Genomic DNA, 25588 nt, shown 5'->3' with positions numbered 1-25588 from the left:
GTAAAGCGCAAATCTGGGCTTCATCATCATATTCTTACTTGAATTAATTATTACACTGCAACCAGAAAAAAAGAACTTCCTTAGACCATGCATACGCACAAATGATGACAACCAACCTTCTCAGAATGTGTAAACACGTAGTTCATCCATTCTTTCATCTTCTACCACTGTCCTGTTCAGGGTCATGGGCGGCTAGAGCCCATCCTAGCTGTTTTCGGGCGAGAGGCGGGGTACACCCCGGGTTGGTTGCCAGTCAATCACAGGGCTGGCACACAGAGACAGACAACTGTTTACGGACACACGCACAGTCATACCTATGGGCAATTTACAATCGCCAATCAACCTTGTGCGTAGGGATGAGCACCGAATTAGGTACTTTTATAGGTACCAACCAAATTCTGTTTGAAGTACTTATTGCTGACTCATGTAAAAAAAAAAAAAAAAAAAAAGGTACCATGTTTATGTACCTGAACACATCCTTGTAACTGTGAGGAAGTGAAAGAGTAGGCAATTTTCCATGCTGGACATGAACACAGCATTGCAAGTTTATATACTGAGAATGAATAAAAGTAGAAAAACTTAGAGACTTTATTATTAAATGAATCTATATTTTTTTTTACCATGTAAACACACAAAAATAATGAAAATTAATACTGTTAAGTACTAATAAGAATTGCCAGGCACTGGGCATTGTTATTGTTTCATTTCAAATGTGGAAGGTACCCATCGCTACTAGTGCGCATATTTTTGGACCGTGGTAGGAAGCTGAGTGAACCCATGCATGCATAGGGGAAACAAGTGAACTCCACACTATAAAGCTCACTTTGCCCAAACCAAGATTTAAACTGATGACCTTCTTGCTTTGGGCTGCAGTGCTAACTACTGCACTGCTGTGTGCACATTGTTGCACCATTGCTATGCCACCATGCAGCCTGTGAACATTGACTCTTTTAGCTGAATGCATGACATATTTAAACTACTTTCAGGAAAAGAAAAGAAAAAAGCTGTTCATAGATTTCAATAAATAAAAGGAGAAAAAAAAAGAAAAAGAAAATGGACGTAATGTTTTAAATAACCATGAATTATTCTAAATCCAATGCCCTTTTATATGCAAGGTGGTTAGAACAAACTTGGCTGGTACACACGTCATGAATCCGACAACAATTTTACATATGCACTTATTTTATGCCTAGAGTAAGAACATTTCTATGCATTTATTAGTGAATGAGGCCTAGCAATTCTCTTAGATTGTATCATGTACAAACAAACCATACTGCGATTCATAGGCCAAACTTATCTTGAGGATAAATCATGTCAGTAAAGAAAAAAAAATTCTTTTATGAGGAGGATTAGAAACTGCCTGAGATCTACAATGTCCCAGGAAACGGGGAGCCATCTAGTCCTACAGGGCATTTTAAATCTACACCACTAGTATTGATGTGGGCTTGGCTGATATGATCACAGGGGACTGCCCCAAACACAGCTGTTCAATAACTGCAGATCATGCGTCTTTAAATGTGTATTGAATTCACTGGACCTGGTAATATTTTCCTGCTTCAGTATGCAAATTGAAATGAAAACAATTCACCCCAATTAGTTAAAAAAAAAAAAAAAAAAAAAAAAAACTTAAAACAAAGACAACGAAACGTCAAGTGAATCCTAAAGGTGTGGAAAGAGGGAGAGATGCACTCTTGTGATCTTTTGTTTCTGAAATAACTTTCAACAATATTTCAAAGCAATTTCTTGGTACAATAGGTCATTTGGTAAATCTAAGAATACAAACAAAAGTAAAAATATCCAACATAACACCTAAGAAACAACAGCTGGATAAATATTTTAGAAATTATTCAACTACATAAATGTATCGAGTTGTTTCACGCTCAGGTAAGTGTGAAATTATGTAAATTATACGGTACACTTGCTTTTTCTGAGATTCCAATTATTCAGGTTCCCTCCTTGTTGGTGTAACATGCATGGAGAAAACTGACTCTTTTTTTTGATGCAGTGATCAGAAACGAAATCATACTTATTGTCATCTTGATTATTATGGGATTGACTGCTGCAAGTACACCTCACCTAAAGGCTGCACCGTGATGAGCACATATGGTGAGTGGGAGATGGATCTTGTGAAACACAGCTTGTGACAGGTCCCTGCCTCCGGTTGTCACCTTCAGGAAGCATGGGGTTAATAGGCTATGGAGGGGAGGCTGACCCTCCTTTCTCCCCTTTTCCATTCCTCTGAACACTGTGGTATCCGGTCGGTGAAGTGTGGCTTTCTCTGCTGGTGCAGAACATGAATCAGACTCCCTGTACTTGTATCAAAGCTCTGTCCTCTCTCTACATTGTGTTCAGGGAGGGTTGGGTTTTTCTTCTTTGCAGCTAAGGTGGGCACATCAGAAGGGCACAGGCAGATGCTTTTGTGTGTGTCATTTCTTGGGAATTAGGCTTTTTCTGTCGCTACAGAAAGGAGGAGAAGGAAATAGAATGTGCTTTCATGCTCCAAAGACAGTCATAGGGCGTAACTGACAGGTAGGAAGTAGGAAGGAGTGCAGACTCACCTCCATCACTGTGGATTGTGAGTAAAAAAAGACATTCCTACACATTTCTACATCATTTCCGCAGGGCACTGACCCGCACACAACAGCGGAACAGATACAACTAAACTGTACTCCGTATGAATTTGAAATTGAAGCGGTTGTAGGATAAAGAGAGGTCTGGGAGCCAAAGGCCCTCCTGCTGCCTCCATGCAAAGGGGAAATTGAAGCTCATTTCGGAGAAAAAGCCTGTTAGCGTTGGTTGTAGAAACCTGGGCTCACTTTAAGAAGTCACGGCAGAGTGAAGAGTCTAGGGTCCGGTGGACTTGTTTGCACAGTGAGTAATGACTCCGGTTGTTGGAGAGCGTAGGGGAGCATTTCCACTCCAATTTGAGATTTTCCTGGACGGAATTGATGGCGATAACCTCAACTGACTCAGACCATATTCGCTGGTCCATCTGTGCTCAGTGATGAACAAAGCAGCAGACTTCAACAAGGAAACAGCAGGAGCCTCAGGTTTCATATTTCATCTCGCAGACAGCCTCTCTATTGTGATGTGTTTTCAATATAGTTGAGGAATGCTTCTGAGTTCTCTGTCTTGTGAATACTTCAACTGTTTTTTGATCTACTACAAAGTAGAACAAGTAGGAACTAAATCATCTTTGATGACACTCCATCAGATTTAATTTATTTACCAAGGGAAATCTAATATGAATTAAAACATATAAGCTTGTTACAGCAACAATACTCTCAGACAGAAACACAGATTTCGAGCCTCATCGTTCTGACTCAGCTTTATATAGAGGCTGATCTTGTTTCAGGCTTGGGGCAGTATTTAATTGAATAGCAGTGTGAGAAGGTTGATTGTTATGATTATCCTGAACTCTGCACTTTAATAGCATCAATTGCTTACTTTTGTTGTCCCTAAATCCTGCTATCCTGAAGATACAATAAAAGGGGGAGAATTTTATTAACAAACCTTACTAATGGTTCACTTCTTCTTCTCAACACCTGGCAGTCGGTGGCTTGGTTTGATGGGAGAAACTAATACCGCTGGTTAAAAATAGAGTGTGAACAACATCAAATTATGAGCGCATCAGTTATCATAGCAGATGGCCGAGTGGGATAATAAAAAGTGTATTTTTAACTATGCAACTCTAAGTGGGGATATTGTGCTTCCTTTTTAGGCTTTATACTGTTCCTCCTGTACCCCTGTAGATTCACATGATTTGCAGCTTAATTTGTCTCACCCAGGTGATTTTGAAAACCCTTCTTTCATTCTCTGAAACTCTTCATTTTGACTGCTGTCTCTTTAAGGCTGCTCACCCCACAAACCTCCTTCCCTCTGATTGGCCAGCCCTCTAAAGGCCTGTTGGATGTTTGTAGAGTTAAAGGCAGACCTTGTGAAGATCTTGATAATACCTCTTGCTGTTTTTAGAAAAGATGAACATATAACGAAAAAAAATCAGGGATTTTTTCAACGTATGAATACATAGTGGTTTGAATTTCTGCACGCAATTTGTTTGAGCATCCAGCATTGATACTTAATATCCATGTTTAAATTTTTGAAAACCATATTGTCCCTACTTTAAAGGTTGTGAACTGTGACTTCACAGTTTAGAGTTTTACACATCCCACAAAATTTATCAGTATTAACTAAATGCAAAGCTGACACTAGATGAATGTTTCAAAGCTCAAGGCCACATACTGATCTGCTCTGTTTGAAAAGCTGAAAATGAAGATATTTTTTGGTGTCAAAACAAAGACATACATGGTGCCATTCAAATCTTACTTTGAATCCAAAAGAAGAGGCTGTTGTTTCTATAATGGTTATTAGATGTTGACTCAGATGCACTTAAGTAGCCTTGGTTAACCTGTCACTGCTTTTCACTTCACCTCAACTCTTTTCTTTGACCTTTTTGAGAAGAAAGGCACCATTTCTAAAGAAGTTCTCCAAGTTTTCCACTGATGACTCACTGCAGAGAGTTTAATGCCCTTTCAGACCTTGAAGTGCTCCAAATGTCAGTCATCTAACATTGTCAATTCAGTAAATAAATCGGATAAAATCTTCCCCCGCCTTTCAAATCCTCTGCTTGCTGATGCATTAGCTCTCACTTTTTTTATTCTTTTTGATAACTTGACAGTCTGCCGGGCAGTGTGTCTGCTGCTCTCTGTTGGATGTAGTTGTTCAGCGTGACTTTAAGAAAACCAAAAAGGTTTGCTTAAGAAGATGTCAGAACACATTTTAAATTCAGACGCTGTGAGGACTGGATCGTTCATCTCCCTCTGTTCATGTTATTAGAATGAGTGGCTGAAATACTAATAATAGAGCAGAGTAACACCTGCATTAAAAGGTCAAATCGTGAAAAAATGGAGAAAAGAGAGCAGTATATGTCTTTACAAAGCTCCTTTTTATTTTTTTTTATTTTATTTTATTTTTTTTTTATTTTTTTTTATTTTTTTTTAGTTTCATATTATCTCATCCGGCAACCTGCCATGATACAGGTGGCCAATAATGTCCTATTAAGTATTTTTAATATACCAGAATGCATGTACAGTGAAAAGCAGCTGCTATGCAAAGCGGATATTGAATGCTTGCTCATCACTCAATGTATTGCCATATGGCATATCATCTGGCATATCAAATATTTCCTTATAAAGACTCAATATTAGTGTGTTCTAAAACCCGGGTTTGTCTCTCATTTCCTCACTTTCATATCAGCATTATAAATCCCTCATGAAGGAAACAAGGGATTTATAATGCAATATAAATATTATTGTCCAAGAATTGCACTCAAATTATCTTTCATTTTCCTTTTCCTGTTCACAGAGGATATTTGTTCTTCCGCTCACAAACCCTCTTTCTTTCGGATTAGGCCTTTGATTAAAGAGCCCCATACTGCGTTTTCACTTCCCTGCAGCAGCAGCCTCCATATGAGCTCCCGAGCCCCTTCAGCCCTCTATGATTGTGTTACTGATCGACTGACCCTCATTGTCTCGCCTCATCCATCTGTCACTTTACACCAACTGTCCTCTGACAAGCCTGACCAGGACAAATCGCTGAACAAAATATGGTGTCCCAGACCCACAAAGAGAGAAAAATGAGAATCAGTTAGTCGCTCCCCTGCCGTGTCACAGCCGGAAAAAGGAGAGTGCTGAAATAAGATCTCTTCTTGCAAATGAAGTGAGGGGAAAAAAAAAAGGAAAAAAAGGATGCTTTGCTGGAGCTGCTTTGTGGCAAAGGTCAATCGAAACATCGTCCATCAGTGGCAAGACAAAAAAAAGAAGCGTTTTAGCATTCTTGCAGAAAAGTGCAGCAAAGCACTCTTACAGCAATTTAGGAGAGACTAAACGAGTTTACTCCAGTTTTCTTTCACGAGTAGAATTGATTACGTGGACGGTGCTTTGTTTAAACAAAGCAGAAATAGCCACTTACTCTGGACAAAGAGGACATGCATGTTTAATGGTTGAAAGGAAGAGGTTAATGGAAGTCTCACATATTTATAACTCAAAAAGATGAAATCACACCTGTCACAAGCTTTAAAAATCACAAAGGCTTGTGGGGTTTCTGATATAGCCCTTACATTTTTAAGTTATAGGCAGCAGAAATAGCAGATACATCCAGCAGAAGGCTTTCGGTGGTTGCACAAAGTGAGAGATACAGATGCAATGTGATCTTATCACTTCCATGAATCTGCAAGACTGTGCAGAGCCATATCTGTAAAGATGGAGGTTATAACAGAGCTGTTTACAAGAGAAGTGATGATTAATGATCTATCAGAGTTGATAACAATGCATGGTTTGTGTGTAGCTGGATATGCTGCAAAGGCAAGAAGACTCTGAATGGAAAACTTTGCATGTTTCTTAACTATTTTATGAAAACACATCCAATTCTCTTGGAAAAAGTAGCTTTTCTGGAATAAATGTTTGGATTTATCATATTAACTTAATGGTCCTAACACAAATCTATCACACAATTGAATTGACCTTTAATCTCTGACACTACAAAGTGATCACCAACAAATTCAGCACTTCATTTTTGCTTCTTTTTACTTGTGTTATGTTGAATAACAAACTCAGCTCACCTTGAAAAGTCTTTTTGTTCCATAAATGTGGATGTAGTCTGTAGTTCTTTGAGTATGAAGAGAAATATATCACTTAACTCTGCGTTTACTCTTAAATGAATGCTGTGGAGAACTTTAAACAAGAGCTTTCTTTTCCTTGTTGTTGCCCAGGTGACAGAGACCCGCACAGGTCCTCTAGGATGCAGTAACTATGACAACCTTGACTCTGTTAGCTCAGTGCTGGTTCAGAGCCCGGAGAATAAGGTCCAACTGCAAGGTATGTCTGAGTTTCTCAAAAGTATAAGCACACGGAATAAACTCAGTAAACATATAGATCTATACTCTGCAGGATAGCTCTTCCATAACCTCACAGTCACTTCTTCGTATCAGTTTAATAACTTTACTTAAACTTGAATTTGCAGGCTTGCAGCTGATCCTCCCCGTCTACTTGAGAGAAGGCTTCGTGCAGGCTGCCCTCAGCTACATCGCCTGTAATGGAGAAGGGGAATTCGTCTGCAGGGACAATGACTGCTGGTGCAGCTGTGACCCTAAGTTTCCAGAGTGCAACTGCCCTTACATGGACATCCAAGCCATGGAGGAGAGCCTGGACCGGATCACAGAGACGTGGGGGATTCTCTACAAAGAGTTTGAGGAATCAGGTGAGAAAGGCGTGCAGAGATAATGGATTCCTCCTCGTCTGAGATTGCATTCCTTTTTCTTAATGTGGGAAAATCAAACTTTTAGAGCATAAATTATTTATATATGGAGGAGAGGGAGAATGAATTCAAGTGTTTTATCTGCACAGTTAAAGCTGACTGAGGATCCTATATGTGTGGTCCTCCCTATTCTATGATTTATGGGTGAACTATAATTGCAGGTTGTGAATCCTGGGTCCTGGCACACTATCTGCATAAAGCACATTAACAAGGCAAAAGTACCGAATTAAAAAATCAACAGTTTTCAGCTCAGGTAGTTTACAATATGTCTGGAGCAGATTAATCAGCTATAAAGCCCATTTATTGCCAGTCCAGTTTTTCATATCACGGGGGAAACAGAGTTTGAGTGGAAACTTCAAGGATAATGTTTGGTTATTATTGCTGTGCTCAGTCAACCTGCCTTCACGATTATTACTCAGGTGAAATCAAAATGGATGTCTTTTTTTTTACTCCATAGATTTAGCTGAAATATCTCTCTGAGTGCAATTACTTGCAAAGTTTATGTTTTAATAGCCGAGTGTAAAGTGAGGGCACAGACGTGCTCGGAATACAGAAGCCCGCGAGTGTCATGAATGTGTCCTTCAGCCAGGATATCACAGATTTTCAGCCTTCTGCTTTATCAGCAGAGGAAGATGCCAGAAAGCGATGCATCCACTGACACAGGTAGAGATCAAATGTGTCTTTTCCCTTGAACAAAAAATGCTGTTACCCTTGAATGAGAAGGCAACAAAGGGATCAAAAAAGGGAGGAGTGTTTGCAGGTCATGACCAGGCTTGTGGATAATTTATGTGAGGTAAAACTTTAAGTCACTGAAAACCCACACTCAAAAAAGTCTCCTGAGGTTTCATTTACATAAGTTATGTACAAGTCAATGGTTCGATCTTTATGATTCTGTCATTTAAGAGTGGGTGGGTGTTTTCAGTTAAGCGTTAACTGCAGTGACACCTTTGGCCAAAATCGGTGGTGATTTTCAAAATCTGCAGAAAACAAAAGAATCCCCAGATGTTTTACTGATCCAGGAAAATTTCTCAGTATGTAACAGACCAGTCTGCCTGGCATATTTTTTTTTCCCACAATGCACATTGCTAGCACTGTTGATCTATGCAGGTGGCAGGTTTTGGTAAATTACCGCCATCTATTGGAATGAGTCAGCATTACAACTACAATACAACGCTAACATTAGGTAGAAGTTAAGTAATGCGGGAAAAAAAAAAAAAAAAATCTGGTAAATCCTGTCCCTTCTAGTTGTAAAAAAGGTGTTTACCGCTACATCTTCATCAAAGCCCAATAAACCACTAATTCACTTCTTGTTATCATATGTGGATTATATGGTGGTTTTCCATCAGCTGTAAAAATTAAAAGTCAAAAACTTCCAGATTTATTTTTTTTTTAATAAATGAAATAACCTTAATGTAAGATTAAAAATCAAATATGATGATTCTGCTGTGATATAATTACCAAAATCAATAAAATGTCAAGATCTACCCATTTGATTCGTGTTGAAAGAGGATGTTCTCCCTGATTTTAAATGCTCTCTCCGACCTGACCACAGATGCTGAGCAACAGCATTTAGAAAAGACTAATTTTGGCATTTATGATCTAATTTGGAATCCTGAATTATGAACAAAAATATGTATAAAATTGAAGCTTTAATATCACATGTAGGGTCCTCATTGGTCCTTTAAGCTGGTTGTGCATACTGTTCGTATTTTCATCACAGTACTTCCTGCTACTCTCACAGCTGGCATCGTACATCCACTGTAATCATTTATATAACAGCATAATTGCAGACCTTTAAATTAGTCTATCTTTGGCACTGAGTAATGGGAAGTAGCAGTAGAAGTGTAGCTTCGTATTTATATAACTGTGGCCAGCACTACACAGTTTCCACCGAGCATTCTGTGAATTGGTTTGATAATGATCATCAGCTAGGTACTCTTACATGTGCAAGAACATAAATCACAATAACCAAGAAAGGCACTGTACAATTTGTTGGTCAGTGACTGAAATGAATAAATGTTTTTTGTAGGAGTGTAAAAATGAATGCCAATGCAGATTTTAAAAAAACTCAAAAAGTTTATATTCTAAAAAGTTTCAGTTCAGATGTCTGTCTTTTTAAATCATGTCAGTGTTTTAGGTCCAGTGTAGAGATGGTACGGTTTATGAAAAAAAATCCACATCGTTCAGTTTTCCTCGCTTTGTTCAAGGCGGGTGTGCTTCGTTCAGAAGAAGAAAAAGAATCAACAGAAGAAAGTTAATTTGTAGCTCTAAACTTATTTATGATGTTGTGTTTTACCTACTTTCTGTCTCCCCCACGTTATTTCTCTCTCCTACAGAGTCCATGACAATTACATACAAATGGATTATTATGCAGACTAGACAGCAGTGTCATTTAGTGACTTTTATTGACTTCTGGAACGGCCAATAGAGACTTTCCTCACTGAGGAGTTGGCATGTTAAAACTAGTAATGTTTCACTCAGCTTTAATGACATTTTAAATGGGAAACAGCCTCATCCTCTCAGTTTTTTCATGACTATAAATGACACAACTGATTAGAAATAACCTGTTAATAGTGGATTATTAGAATATATGTGGTAATCTAGGGTGTTAAAAACAACAACAATGACCGAAGCGAAAAACCTTGACCACAAAGCTGTGATATGAACAGAAATGTGTATTTTGTGAACCGTTCCATCCCTTGTACAGCATGTAGAAATAAAATACTTAGCAACATCTCACAGTCATTTTCTCGATCAAATCAGTCCTTTTTCACCCCTCCCAATGGTGTAGTCACAGTCGCCTTTGAGGACAAGAAATTCTTATGATGCATGATGAATAAGATAATTTTCTCATTGAGCTGTTACTACCAAGAAATGTCTTTCAGTATATTTTCTTTCATACATAGGAACCAGTACCTTCTTTTAGTTCATTATTGTGACTCCTCACTACACAAAAACACCAGCAGATATCACTATTTAGTCCATTCTGGGCTGTTGTAGAAATCTGTGGAAGATATAAAAGGCTTAATAAATAAAAAGTGATTTTTCACATTCAGGTGTGAACATTTATGTGAACATACTTTGGATTTCAATTTCATGTTTTTCCAAGTCTGCTGCTTAATATTACACACTGTACCTTGAAGACAGTGAAAATGTGTCAGTCTAGGACATTAACCTTTAAGAGAATAAGTATTTTGACAGCTTTGTTTGTAGATAGTAGTTGTTGTTTTTTTGCTGCAGTGAATCTGTCTGGGAGATTCTAGTCAATAATCAAACACTCGCTCATGAACCTGGTCTCACTCTGTCTCATGGACCAAAGTTTCCATAAAAAATCGGTGCTTTCTTTTTCTGAGTGGACCTCCTTTCATCGTTTACCAGCTTCAACAACAACAACATCATTATTTAGCTCTTGGTTTCCTCCTCTAGCTCCGGTAACTATGATCAAAATTTAAGCAGCTGCCTCCTGAAGCACTGCCAAAGGCTGCATCCAAGTCCAGGTACTCCTCATTTCTAACCCAAAAGTACAGAGAGCCAAGGTCTGTCAGAATTCAAGTTTCCTTCACATAAAACCATCCTCTGCCTCAGACTGAAGAAACAACCGCTTCACCCTCTGCGTTTTTTATAACACCCACGAATCGAATGTGCACAGCACTGTGCAGAGCATTAAACGGTTGTGTAATGGTCCGTTTAGGTGATCCTTGTCAAGTCGTAAAGTCAGAAATTTTCTCATTACCGCGTTTTATTTCTGGATTCATTCAGTTTCAAGTTATTATTTACCGTGAAATACGTGAAGTGGAAAAGTCACTTCAGGATGTTCATGATCGACTTCACGCACAAACATTCATGTTTCCTTACAGACAAAGCAGACTGAATATAAACACACATATTTATGAACCGTAAACACAGAGCAAAATATCAATCCTGTGTCAAAATTAAACACCTTATGTTTTACTGGCCATGATGAACCAATTCAGTCTGTCAGTGTATGGGTTTGGTAACATTTAGTGGCAGCTACTTAAAGTTATATGATGTGTAAAGAACATTGAGATTTGAGAATCTCAGTGGGTGTGAGAAATGTTAAAGCCTGAGTGATGCTAATATCCTTTTTCCTTCTGTCACAGATGAATTCAAAGCATTTCAAGCAAGGCTGCCGCAGAACTATTTCCTCAATGTGTCCACCATCCAGCACCTGTGGTCCTTGGACAACATGTTCCAGTGGAGATATGAACAGCTGGAGAACAGCATGCAGGTCCTCTCTAGACGAGCCCACAGAGTCATCTACAAACTCTTCAGCCTCAGTAAAAGATGCCACCGACAGCCACAGGTCCATCTGCCCAGAGAACGGTGAGCACACCTTCCACAAGATGATTTTAAGAAATGTTTTTTAATCAAAGGTTACTTTTTCCTGAGTAAACCCACTGCGGCCAAGGCTTTACATCAAAGGGGTCTTTTTTTGGTCTGGTTTTCCTTTTCCGTATTCTTTTTCTGATTCATCTCTACCCCCTTTGGAGTTAGAAGGTTCTGGCATTTTACAAGCAAATCAAAACTGAACATGGAGTCACAGCCTGCAGTTCTCTCTTTAACCAATTTCAGAGACGTAGGTGGAAGGAAAAAAGCTGCCATTGCTGAAGTGGCATTTCACACACTCTTGAAATACCCCAGTGGTGTATGTAAAATCATGTTTATCTCCTATGTACAGCTTCCTTGAAAAAGGTCTATCCTGCTACATGTCGAAATGCTATGGAGTACCGTTAAAACCTAAATATCTACATCACAGTTTGTCTCTTAGTTTTTTATGGGACATTTCTGCACATAAAAACAACCATAATTTAGCTTACCTTGCTAACCTCAACACTTTACCTTAAATTCAGAAAATTGACAAGTCTCTGCTCCATTTCCTTTTTAATGAAGGTTGTGAAATTTGCAAAGCAACAATTACATCTCTACTTCATTTGACTGTATCTCTATGAAATCCTCCAACAGCAGCGGATCTGAATTTGTTTTACAGCCATAAAGCAGAGAGGAGACCACTTTGAAACTCTAAAATAAGGACTTAATATTTTGTTCTTTTTATAGACTGATTAAACATTTTCAAATTGAATTGCTTCACGGCAGTTTAACACATATTCAGTCGAGATAACAGGAAGTGCTCGAGCCACAGACTGGAAAAAGGAGTTGATGCTGCTAAACTGACTTGACCCTCTTATTTTTAGGCAGCATTTTTTGAGCATCCTTTTTGCGGCCAGTGAATGCCTTTCTTTTGTTTTCTTTTTTTAAAATTTTTAACCAGAAATAACCATAAAGCTTTGTAAGGTAAATCACCACAGGTGCAAAGAGCTGGCACAAAGCTGAGTTACCAAATGTGTCACAGCTATATACACGAGGCTTGTGGCTTTTACATTAGCTGCAAAGTAGCAGTGGCTCCCACAGAATTAAATCCCATTTGTGGTAAGAGCTGACCAGAGTTGTCAGCAAAGAAAAGATGGGAATTCCAGCAGGCTTTATGCTTATTTTCACTCCTCTTTCTACAGTTCTACAGTTTTATTTAGCAGATGCTTTTGTCCGAAGCCATGTACAGCACAAGCAAGAATTTTGACAGAAGGGAAAACCTTAGCTAGTGTGACCTCTTTGTGGAGGTAAGCTAGAATCAGAATCAGATATAACTCTTAAAACTCAGGGATATATTTAGTGTTGCTCATCACACTATTACAGCATTGGGAAATAAAATAGAAATATGGTAGTAAAACACCATACCATACCATACCATTTTTATTTATAAAGCACTTTAATAAGCGACACAGTATAATAAGTTAATAAAAAAGCAATTAGTACCAAATAGAAAAATGAGTAATTAGTAAGCAATAAATACAAACAAGATAAAATATTAAGATAGAATACAATTCAAATAAAATAAAATTAATGACATAAAATAAATAATTAAAGAAGCGCTTAAAAACACTTAAAGGCAAGGTTTGGCAGTCCTGAAAAACTAACATGAATTTAAATGTAGCATCTTGTCAGGACTCTGCCTAGCCCCTCCTCCTAGCTTCTCCTTCACCTCCCTTGGAGCTCCTCCAAAGCAACACCCCCACTCTCATGCACAAGCGCTGCTGATTCGCAACTTTGACTGTGAATGACTGAAATACAGACTCAGCACGTCATTTTATGTTTTGCACTATGTCGAGTCATGTCTCATTTAGAGGTAAGAAAACACCAAAATGTCAAAACATAAAGCTAAAAAACAAATAAGTAAATGCAACTTTTGTTGGTACTTGCAACTGTCATGCTAGCATTACCCACTTTTACCTGTGAAACAATATCAGGAGTAAAGCTATAATACAAATAGTACATGTACATTTTCTCTAGGACTTACTAAATATATCTTTTTTTTTTTTTTGCTTGTCAGAGCCCCTGTGGTGAGAGTTTATTAGACTCTGGCTAGACCACAGCCCGGAGCCGAGTACCTCATCAGGTCAGAGGGAACAGGCCCGAGGTAGAGGAAGGGGGCAGTAGTTAGAGGCAGGGGAACAATGAAAGAAAAGAAAGCCTCCAACTTTCTTTTCTTGCTCTGTTTAGCCGAAGGAGCGGTTACCAATAGGGGTATGGGTAGTTTCTCTGCTACTCTTCTACTGTGTGCGAACCTGTACACCGCCAAACACAGGAACCCTCATTGAGTCAGGGGCAGTGCGCGCTGATGAAATGTACGTGCAGGAGGAGGGCAAAACAGCAGGATGGTATTGGATTTGTTTAACAGATTGGATCCTAATTGATGTGATTGGCTGATGTTTTCCTGGGTTTTCTCCTGCTGTAGACTGCGGATATTATTCGCTCTCATTTAAGAACACATCATGTATTGCTTGCCATCAGGACATATAGATCATTTTAACCATTATAACAAAAAAATGTATCTTAATCAAACTACCAATTATACTTTAAGCGTAGTTCACCATCTTTCCAAAGCAACCACAGCCCTATATGTTTGTATGACTTGAAGTATGACTTGAAGTATGACAAGTATTTTAGATAGTTGCCTTATATGAATAGAAAAAAACAGCAATAGCAAGTAAGCTACTTTTTTAAAGCAGAGTATAAAGTAGGGATCTTCTGGTCCTGATCTGCAGTAGAAGATCAGAGCTGATCTGGGCATTTTTTTTGATTGATCTGTGATCTGCATTTTATTCAGTTATCTCATCCAATCATTACCGTCAGCAACCTCAGGGACATATGCTTCATAGGCAAAATATCCAAACACAAAACTGTCTGTTATGTGAGCTTAAATGTCAGCAGAATGCTTACAGAGAAGGTGGGACACGGGTTTTATCTCTGAAGTTGTAATCCGGTTTGGCTTGAATCCTGCTGTTCCTAAAGTGTCAATTCTCCAATCTGCAACATCTTTGGTCAAGGTTTATTAGAGGGCACACAAACAGAAGTTTGGTTAACAATGTTGTGAAGTACCATCTAAATCACAGCTGCTTGTATCTTTCATCCCCTATGATATCCTCCATGTCTTTACAACAAAGTGAAGACAGTATTTCTTCAGCAGACACAGGTCACTCAACTGGATGAAGTCATTTTTAATGTTTGACAAACTTTGTTATTCTTTAAATTAAGGACAGCTCCTGAACTTCACTCCTCTGGGAGTGAATAAAACTCACATCCTCTCTGGCTGGCTCCCTCTATCAGTGAGGAGATTATCAGCCATCACTGTCAGCTGCTCACTGTTCGCATTGACTGAGCTTCCACAGTGATGGCGCTGATGCAAGAGAGCACAACACATGAATCAACCCGCAGATTAATCTATACACTGCGCTCAATTCTATGTCCAGCCTCTCTTCCCTTCAGTCTGTTTCTCTTCTTCTGTCTCAGTATACCCCCTGTCTCGTCCCCTCTGCCAACTTGCCAAAGCACACATTAATCACTGATCCATGCAGCTGATATTCCCACCCACTCGCCAGGAAATGGAGTGGGAGCGTCATCTCCCTCATCCAGGCAGTGTTTATCTTTATTATTACAGCAGCATCAACTGTGAAGCCTTGCCTTTCTTTTCTGTCTTCACGGAAATCTCCCCGCTCGGAGGAAAGAGATTGAGAATGGGATGTTTGTCTTTTTGCCTGGGAGAGAAACGGAAGCTCTCCAAAACCCATTCAGTCTTCCTTCAACATCCTGTTTGAGGCACTCGAGAAAGATGAGCGATAGATGATTGATTTTGCTTCTTTGGGGGCTACTTTTCAAACAATTATCACAGAAAAAGCCAGTTTTAGCAGCAGCGTGCTTGGATATTATTGGCCTGATAATAATAAGACAGAAGAGTACAGTTTTTGAGTGAACTTAAGTCATTAGTGTAATGATGCACGCTGTCATTGAAGTGATGACTTCAGTGCTCCGGCTTTAATCAGCTCAGAAAACTCCCTCCTTATACAGAGCCGTCTCCAGACACTAGTGCCTGTTCTGTTTTGTCATGTCTACCACGATCTTGTCTTTCTTTGAGTTTCTGTGTTTAAGACTTGAGTCTAAGAATGTCACATAGATTTTTAATGTACTTTTCTATCCATCTCATCTCATTACAGCCGTGAGCTGTTTTGATTACATGGATTCATACAAAGATGTGTCCAGAAGGCATGATTAGCATTATCTTCCTTTACATTCTTCATATTGATGCTTTCTTTTACTCGCTTTGTTATTGATTGACTGGTTTGTCAGATTCTATGAATAGCATGTGTAGCGTGCTGCTGACATGCATGCGGGTAAAACCTCAGGAAAAATGAGCACATTAAGCCTGCCTTTTGCAAGCCTTTATGGAAATATGAATGCTTAAGGGTACTGTGTGAGGACGTATAGAGTAATCTAGCTGTCAGATTCTAGGGTGAAATGTCCTCTTGCTCACCTCTCTTAATTACAATCCCCTATGAGTCTGAACTTTTAACATCACAAGCTTCTGTTAGTACAAACTCTTTCACACAACATCCACTCTCATCTCCAAACCAGTCACTTGATATAAATACACATAGCTAACCAAACACTATCCTAGCGTTCACTGAGATGGATTCTTACCTGTCTGTTGAGTTAACATCAAACTGTCCTAATTTAGCTGTCTCTCTTCTCAAACCCTCAAAATTAAATTAAGTGACACAACTTTGAACACTGCTGCTATTGTGACTTCTGCTTGTTGACTAAAAAACACTTCCAGGAGACAGGATGGTTGAAGCATTCCCAGTAGTTTATTCTGCAACATGGGACATAAAACAACCACAGTTGCTCAGCTTCCTAACAAGCTGGTCAGACATTTGCTCCAGCATGAACCCCCAGCAGAGATAGCAAAGACTGTCTTGGACTGGTTAATAAAATGTGTGATCGTATTGTGGTAATTTGCTAATATAAAACAGTGAAATATATTCAGGGCTCATAAAGGTTTTAGCTCATATTACATTATATGATAACATGAAAATATTTTATCTTGTTAAGCTCCTTCTCATTGTACTGCCTCATAAAATTCAAATGGCTAGACAGGAAAAAAAAGAAGCTCAGCTCTCTTAATTTCCACTTTAAACCGTATAGTACACTCATTACTGAACATTTCAATAGAATGTACCTGCAACATGGGACATAAAACAACCACAGTTGCTCTGCTTCTCAAAAACTTGGTCAGACATCACACATCAGTAGAGAAGACGCAGCGTGCACAGCTCAGCTCACATCACAGCTCATTAGCAGCTAGCTACTGCTAAGCTAGTAATGCTGTTTCTTTGAAGTAACACAGCATTTAACTGCAAAAGTTTCTTGGCAGAATCACAGTTTGTTATAAGTTTTCATAGATTTGACACTTTTTATGCACCATTTAACACACAAAAAAAATGTGACTGAGTGAATAGGAGATTAACTTACACCCAGCAGAGATATCAAAGACTGCACTGAAGCACATCATGCATAGCATTAACAATAGTGCTGGGGTTTCAAGCATTACCAAAACAGAAAATTTGTGATTTTTTTTTTTTTTTTTCCCAAATTCATGGTGTATATAACATCAATACACACAGGTCAGGACATACATAAAATACTAACAAACAAAATATATTAAGACATTTACAACAAGATTATTGGATACTCTTTCTTTAAAACTTTAAATAAGAGGAAAACTCTTCATTTTGACTTGATTTAACACTCATTTAACATTCCATCAAATCAAATTCAATCAAATCAATGTAAGAGATGATGATGTGTGCCCCAATATCTGCCTCTAAATGGTTTCAGACCTAAGCTTAGTGTTATTTAACATATCTGATACTCACTCCATACCCAACAGTTAAAAAAATAAATCAGATATCCATGTTTCTTTTCCTCTGCCTTTGCTGGGATTGCTTAACAGGTTCCAGTACAAAATCATTCATTTTATTGACCCTATTAAAAAAAATAGCATGGTAGCCAAAGCTCACATTTTTGCCTCACTAGTCACTAACACGATGCTAATAAAAACTTTCTTGGCTTGAAGTGAGATTGCGACAAAAACTGCTCTCCCTGGTGGCTGGCTGCAGTATAGGTCAATCAATCCCTCTCCCCAGACATTCCAGATGGACTGTGGTCAAACTTTAAAAAAAAAAAGAAAAAGAAAATGATACACCTCATATAAATGTTTTTCACATCTGATTGTTGTGGTGATGTAAAGATATTGTTGAGCTGCCTTGTGTTCACGTCCTCTTTTTTATTAAAAGTTTTGTTTTCATTAGTTAAAAGAGGTTAACAAGTGGTTATGTCACTTTTGACACTGATTGATAGCTGCTGTACTTGTGTATTTTTCAGGGATTGTAAAATATGTTGGGAGGTAGAGTTAAGAAGAGATTAGACTATCGAAAGAAAATATATATATATATATATATATATATATATATATATATATATATATATATATATATATATATATATATATATATATATATATATATATATATATATCACCAGGTTCCAATCAGATTCTATTGGAGTCCAACTGTGCAGACTCTGGCTGCACAATGGTGGCACCTGTGATGGGGGGTATTTTGGCCTCAAAACCGTACAATGGTAAATGGCAGAGCCACACTGTCCACTCCATTCACAGTCTATGGTTTCAACCAATCAAGAATTTTATGGAGCTAAACGATGGTTTATGAACATCTCTATGCCTCAGAGGTCTCTTATCTCTTCCTTGTCCACCATCTCTAGAAATAATCAGAACAAAGGCTGTGAGTCAGGTAAAAACCACAAGCCTGAAGGCCATTAGAAGCAAGTGCTTCAAGAATGACAATGTTATATTCAACAGTAATGTTTGCTTGTCACGTCTGAAGGCCCATAGTTAAGATTATGGATTTAGGGAACATAAAGATACTTTTGATTTATGGAAGACACCAGCCTTCCATCAGGGGATCCATTACGGGTTTCATTAATCCAACAAATTTCCAGTGAATCATTAAATCATTTTATATAACCAGCAGTTTCCTCTTTTTTTCCAAAAATATCACCTGGTAAGGAGCTTAAGTGCAGTTTTTTCTGGAAAGCAGGAGTTGTGTATTCGTCTGATTTCATTTTCAAAACACAGCATCGCCTGCAACTTTAAAAATAGCACAGAATAAAAAAAGTGTTTACAGCAGTGGTTTGGAAGAAGAGTTACAGGGCACAAGAAGGCTGTACATAATCACACCAGGGAACTAACAGTACAACAGCAAACTTGACTCTGTGACTGCTTTGCGCCGCTGAAGCTGTCGGAGGTGAAATGCCTTGCCCACAGGTAGCCGATGATGGAAGGGAAAAGTCCCTCCAGTTCAGTTCCCATCCCTGCTTTCTTCCATCAGGGTATTTTTTATATTCAATTGGGTTTATTTTCTGAACCTAGACCCTCTTCTCAGTGTGCACAATAAAGTCAGGATTTCAGGGAAAGGTTGCCCCGACGTAATCCAACAAACATTTTTAGATTAGCATAAAGTTTACCACAATACAGTGTCATCAAAGAAAAGGTTGTGCTTTCTTCTTTCTTTCTGAAAGGAAATCCAGTGGTATGTTCTGTGGATGTCTTCTCCCCAGCAAGCAAAGAGGATAAGAGGCATAAAGGGATCACAGTCAAGAAAAGTGCTATAGACGGGAATCAAACTCTGCCCCACATGGGGGAATTATGAGTGTGTCTCAGCGTCAGTTACCCTGCGGCTGCAGCGCACTTCTAATATTAATGTCACAAACTGATCAAAGGGAAATGTCTCTCATTTATGCCTCTCTTCCTTCCTCTCCTCTTTGCACAACAGTTCGGCTTATATTTTTGTGTAACATGTGAGAATCAAACACAGCTTGGAGCTCTCCATGGGATTCTGACCCCTACCTGGTTCATGATATCAAGATAGACCTGCAACATCTCCACCATAACCCTAATGGTTTTAGCCTGCTGGAAATATCTGGCTTAAGAAAGGTAGACTGTGGCATCTGCTGCTGTGACATTTGAATAAATTTCTTATCATCTTGATGAATCTGAGGAGGAGAATTGTTGTAAGATGCCAACCGTGCATCTGGAAACAATGATCCTCAGTCTCATTCCTGAAAAACACCACATCTTTGTGACTTTTGTTGGCTGTTTGTGTTGCACAACATTGTCCAGTATGTGTTTCATATTTTATTAGTAAAGCTTTCTACACTCCCAAGCAGGAATCTTTACCTTCATCTTTTCAGCCTCTGCTCCTCTCCTCCACTTCTTCTGCAGGCCTCAGTCTTACTGGCTGAATCACTTCCAGTCCCTCCTGTACTGTTCTGAGAACAACCAGCTCGGCTCTTTCTCCGAGGAGCTCCACAGCTGCAGCTGCCGCTTCGACCACACCCCCTGTCAGCTGCCGCCGCCCTGCACCGTAGGGGAAGGCTCTGCTTGTGCAGTGTGTGCACCGGACAACCACACTCGCTGTGGCAGCTGCAACCCTGGCTTCGCCCTGACGCAGGGGGCCTGCAGGCCCATGGTGGCAGACTCTTCAGAAAACTACCTAGGATTCGAGACAGACCTCCAGGATTTGGAGCTGGGCTACCTACTGCAGAGAGCTGACCGCAGGCTAGAGGTATTTTTCTTTTAGCCTTTGTTAAATCCTGTCAGACTGACCAAGACCGGAGCTGTCTTTCACAGCAGTAGCCCAGGGAGAATACTCACCTATAAGCGCTGTGCTGAATAACAAAGTCTTTCCTTTTTTGCAGAAGAGGCTCTAAATGGATTCACCAAATGATTTTGCTTCCACTGTCTGTAAGATTGTGTGTACATCTGAAGCAGTTTATTGATCCCCAACTGCTCGTGTGTTTGAAAGGCTTTCTCCTAAACCCATGTTTGCTTTGCGCTTGCACAGATTCTGTGTGGCTGGCAGGTTACTTTAACACAGTCATTTTCTTCATCTCATGGAAATCTTGGGATGAACTGCTCTTAAACAAATCATTATAAGATCAGTGTAATGATGATTTTTGATGAGCTAGCCATGGTTAAAATCCAATCCAACCCAGCTTTATTTGTATGGCAAAACAAAGTTACAAAGTGCTTGACTATAAAACACAATACAGTTAAGATCACATAAATAAAACAAGAAAACAATTCATTAAAAAAAAACACTAAAACAATGTGAGAGAAGTAAAAGGTCCATAAAAAACAATAAAATAAAAGTGGGTTTTAAGAAGAGATTTAAAATATTATACTGAGTTTGACTGTCTAAGATCCTCCAAAAGCAAAGGCTCTGTCTCCTTTTGTGACCATTTTAGATTTTGGTACCAGTAGTAGGGCCCTGCTGGAGGATCTCAGGCAACAGCCAGGCTCATGGGGAATAAGGAGGTCACAGATATAAGCGGAAGCCTGACCATTGAGGGCTTTAAAAACAAGCAGTAAAATCTTAAAATAATTTCTAAAACTCACAGGTAGCCCATGGAGGGCAGCAAGAACTGGTGTTATGTGGTCACCTCTAGAAGTGTGGGTTAAAAGCCTGGCAGCTGCATTTTGAATCATTTGCAGTCTTTGGATATTACGCTTGCTGTTGCCAGAAAAAAAGAGCATTACAATAGTCTAGTTGAAAGGAGATAAAAGCTGGAATGACTAATTCCAAGTGTTCAGGAGATAGAAGGGACTTTATTTTGTTGATCAACCTAAGGTGCGCAAAACATGTTTGTACGGCTGTAGTCACCTGTGCATCAAAGGACAGCAGACTGTCAAAGATCACCCCCAGGCTGTGGGCCTCCCTGTAGATTTTGCTCGATACACCATCAAGGGAAGAGGTGAGGGTATCTGTGGTGTTAGTGCCGGGGCCAAAGGTGGCAATTATAAGAAATTCCAATTTGGAGTCATTTAGTTGCGGAAAATTCCTGGACATTCTTAATTTTTAATGTCAGGCAGACAAGACATCATGTTCAAATCTGTTGATCCAGGCTTTAAAGGGACATACAGCTGGGTGTCACCAACATAACAATAAAAATCAATACCATGGTTGCATATGATATGACCAAGGAGGAGCATATAAATCGTAAAAAGGAGGGGGCCCAAAATTGTCCCCTGAGGAACACCACAGGAGGAGGAGTAATCCCCCAGTATGACATAGAAGGATCTTTTGGACTTGTATGATGTGAGCCAGTCCAGCGCCACTCCACTGATAACAACAGTGTTTGAACATTGATTTGCTTCACGTTCTCCCAAATTTATGGAGGTCCATTAAAGGAAGAGAGGAAGAGAGAGAAGAGAAACTTGCATTAAAAAAAAATGAAATTGTGAGATAGAAATCAACTTTCTTGTACGCATACACTTTGGTGGCAGGAACATAAGAATGCATTATTAGAATAAAATAATAAAACAGCACTGGAACACTGGGATTTTATTTCACGTTTACTTAGTTATAAAGAGGCAAAGTGAGACTGAGTTCAAATTTCTTATCCAGTATCTTGTAATTTTGATCCAGTATCTTGGAATTTTGACTTTAATCTCATAATTTTGATTTTAAGCTCACAAGTTCAGCATTTTTTTTAACCTTTTTTGTTTTATTTATATCAGGGCAAGACCCCCTATAAACTATTTACATAGAAACAGACTTCCATACTTACATGTATGTACCATATTCTAGCAAAGCATAGTTTAAAAAAACAAGTCTAGCAAACTTGCACAAGATTAAACCAAAGGTCATCTTTTTAGTCACATCAGCTGGACACTAGGTCATGAAACAAAAATAAAAAAGTGAGTTTGTCTGCCCGGCATTGAAGTCGACATTTTAATGCATCCTGTCTCCTGCCTTTGTGAATGAGACACGCCACTACACTCAGGAAGACACTCGATCTGTTTGGATGCATTAAAACCAACAAAATTAACACAGAGTGAGAACTTTTTTTTTCTTTGGCAAGCTTCACAAAAAAAGAAGAATTAATGGACTGACATGTTCCAAAACCATCCAATTACCTATTTATACTTTTACTAATTTTCTCTTCCCTTCAGCTCTCCATTTGTGCTTTATAGACTATTGGCTCTGAAACATAATTGCACTCCAATTTTGGATGTACTAAATGAACTGGATGAAATGTTCTCACATGACACCCCAGTCATTTTAATGAAAGTTGAACACCAGAAGCACAAAGCGAACCTGACTTTTTGCTTTGGAGCAGAAGGAGCAACAAATTAAGTTTGCTGTGCACAGACAAACTTCAACCAGAAAGTTTTGTCTAAGTTTGGGAAATAACTTGTGATTTAATGATGTCATTAATATGTTGTCATGGGCCTCACAACAACACCAGGGGGGTCTAAAACCAGAAAATGCTTCTGTATACATAAAAAATGGAATCAAGAAAGACTAAAAAGGCAATTTCAAAAGATCAATACATCATATTTTTTGTGCTGATTATGTTCCCTTATCTGTTTCTCTGATAGGTTCATGCAATTTTCATCAGCAATGACATGCGACTCAACAGCTGGTTCGACCCATCCTGGAGAAAGAGGATGCTGCTGACACTGAAGAGCAACAAGTACAAGTCCAACATGGTCCACATGCTGCTCGGGATCTCCCTCCAGATCTGCCTTACAAAGAACAGCACCCTGGAGCCTGCCCTCACTCTCTACATCAACCCTTTTGGAGGGAGCCACTCAGAGAGCTGGTACATCCCTGTTAATGAGAACGGTTTCCCAGACTGGCAGGCCACCAAACTGGACCTTCCCTTTGAGTGCTATAACTGGACTCTGACGCTGGGCAACAAATGGAAGACGTTCTTTGAAACCATCCACATCTATCTTCGGAGCAGGATAAAAACTCAAGAAGGAGTGAATGACAGTGCTTACTATGAGCCTTTGGAAGTGACAGATCCTGTGAGGAACCTGGGTTACATGAAGATCAACAGCATCCAGGTCTTTGGCTACAGCATGCACTTTGACCCAGAGGCGATTCGTGACTTGATCCTGCAGCTGGACTACCCTTACACCCAAGGATCCCAAGACACAGCCATGCTCCAGCTCTTGGAAATACGAGACAGGGTGAACCGGCTGTCCCCTCCCGGTCAGCAGAGACTGGATCTGTTCGCTTGTTTGCTGCGGCACAGGCTCAAACTGACTGCCAGCGAGGTGGTTCGCATTCATGCCTCCTTACAGGCCTTCAGCTCACGCCTGCCCAATTCGATGGATTACGAGACCACCAAGCTGTGCAGTTAACAGCTGCTTGAACAGAGATCTTGACTGCCTGGAGGAGAAGTCCGGGACAAAAGATTTAATCGTGCCCATTGTGAGGCCGATGCTTGCAGCTGGCCTCTGTCTCTGAGGATTACCAAACTGTACGGTGAATCGGGAGAGAACCAGCTGTAGACAGCCGAAGAATGTACTTATATGGTTGTTTTTGGTTTTCTGTTTTGTGGCAACTACCTTCAGTGCTCTATCATAAAGAATGAGGTGGCTCGGTGAGAAAATGCACAACTGTTTCACAAAAACAAACTCTTCAATGAAAGAATTCTATCGTAAAATTCAGATACCACGACGAAAAAGTTGAACCATCTTGTTTCAGTATGAACCTGCTCATTTATACTGTAAGTACCAACGCGAATTGAATGGACATTTTATGGTTAAAAAAAAAAAAAAAAAGGTACAGTCTGTTTGTTTGTAATTTTTATATGTTCTTTTGCTTCAGTATCAGTGCACTTTCCATGAAGACCAGAATAAAGTGGTGTCAGTCAAGATTTTGTAGATAAATTGATATTAAAACATTATGTTATAACAGAGTTGGAATATTTTCAAATTATTTCACATTTTTAGAAAAAGGCACTGACAGAGATTTGAAGAACTACAGTCAGGGTTATTATTTTTAACCAAAATGGTCACTTTGTTTAAAAAAAAAAAAAGAAAAACAGAAGAAGACAAAAAAAGGAAAACACATAGGACATGTTCCATGCACAAGCTTTTCATACATAAATACAATACCACAGTCTTTTTTTTAATCTGGCACATCAAAAATAGGGCTATGTGTGCCAAACCAAAAGACTCTTTAACTTGAAAAGCACTCACAGAGCGCAGACATCTGCCAAGCATATTGCGATTGTCATAAGTCCTACTTTAATCTCATACTCCCTTTCTGCAGACTGTCTGCTACAATTTGGTGTTAGTTGCAGGTTTGTATAAAAATCCTGAAAATTTCATGAGTATCTGTTCATTACTTTTTGAGTTATGTTGTTAACAGACAAACAAACAGACAAACTCTGATAACCAGAAACATAACCTCTTTGGCAGAGGTAATTATCTCAATCAGTTTAAAAGATTGAGTATAAAAATGGTCAATCGGTGTCATTACATAAAGAAAAAGACCTTTTTGTTCCTCTTTATAACACTCCTTTGCCGAAACTCTGTGTAGTGCGGTCCAAAGAGGCAAAGGAGCATGAACTTTTCTTGCAGTGAGGACAGGATAAAAGTATTTGAATATAATTTGCCGTGTTATTAACAGGTCTACCCACTTATGACGCAAAGCTGAAGAGTTTATTTGTTTCTAAATCACAAACACTTGTGCTGAGAACAAAGAGCAGCACCGAGGAGGATAAAGAACAGAGGTTAGAAACAGTTCATGACTTGAGCTAACACTTCAGAGACGTCGAGTTCAGGCAATGTTATAAAGTAATAGTGAAACACACTAATGATTTTTCCCAGTCCAGGCACAATCAATTCATCCAATGCCGCTGACTCCACCAGCTGTGTCATTGCTCATGTCTCACTCATGCTATGTCCGTACAACCCGAGGGCTTTTCAGTACTCCTTTTTTTAATCACGTTCACAGACAGATGTGCTTGTACATTGGGCTGT

At 39.2% G+C, this 25588-nt stretch overlaps 1 protein-coding gene across 1 annotated transcript in view; it reads left to right on the top strand.

Annotated features, from left to right (window-relative positions):
* The window catches only part of brinp3a.2 (bone morphogenetic protein/retinoic acid inducible neural-specific 3a, tandem duplicate 2), a 75734-nt gene extending 51215 nt beyond the window's left edge, over window positions 1-24519 (top strand). The window contains exons 5-9 of the mRNA XM_074668415.1: window positions 6770-6875; window positions 7021-7257; window positions 11436-11658; window positions 20027-20369; window positions 23189-24519. Of these exons, the coding sequence (XP_074524516.1) occupies window positions 6770-6875; window positions 7021-7257; window positions 11436-11658; window positions 20027-20369; window positions 23189-23959 (1680 nt within the window). The 3' untranslated portion in view covers window positions 23960-24519. The remainder of the gene's footprint in view (window positions 1-6769; window positions 6876-7020; window positions 7258-11435; window positions 11659-20026; window positions 20370-23188) is intronic.
* Window positions 24520-25588: the final 1069 nt, after the last annotated feature.

This window comes from Halichoeres trimaculatus, unplaced genomic scaffold (assembly GCF_033239565.1).
Source record: "Halichoeres trimaculatus isolate MK-OKI-2021-1 unplaced genomic scaffold, fHalTri1.1 fHalTri1_scaffold_4, whole genome shotgun sequence".
Classification (NCBI taxonomy): domain Eukaryota; kingdom Metazoa; phylum Chordata; class Actinopteri; order Labriformes; family Labridae; genus Halichoeres; species Halichoeres trimaculatus.
This window is presented reverse-complemented; position numbering and strand designations above follow the sequence as displayed.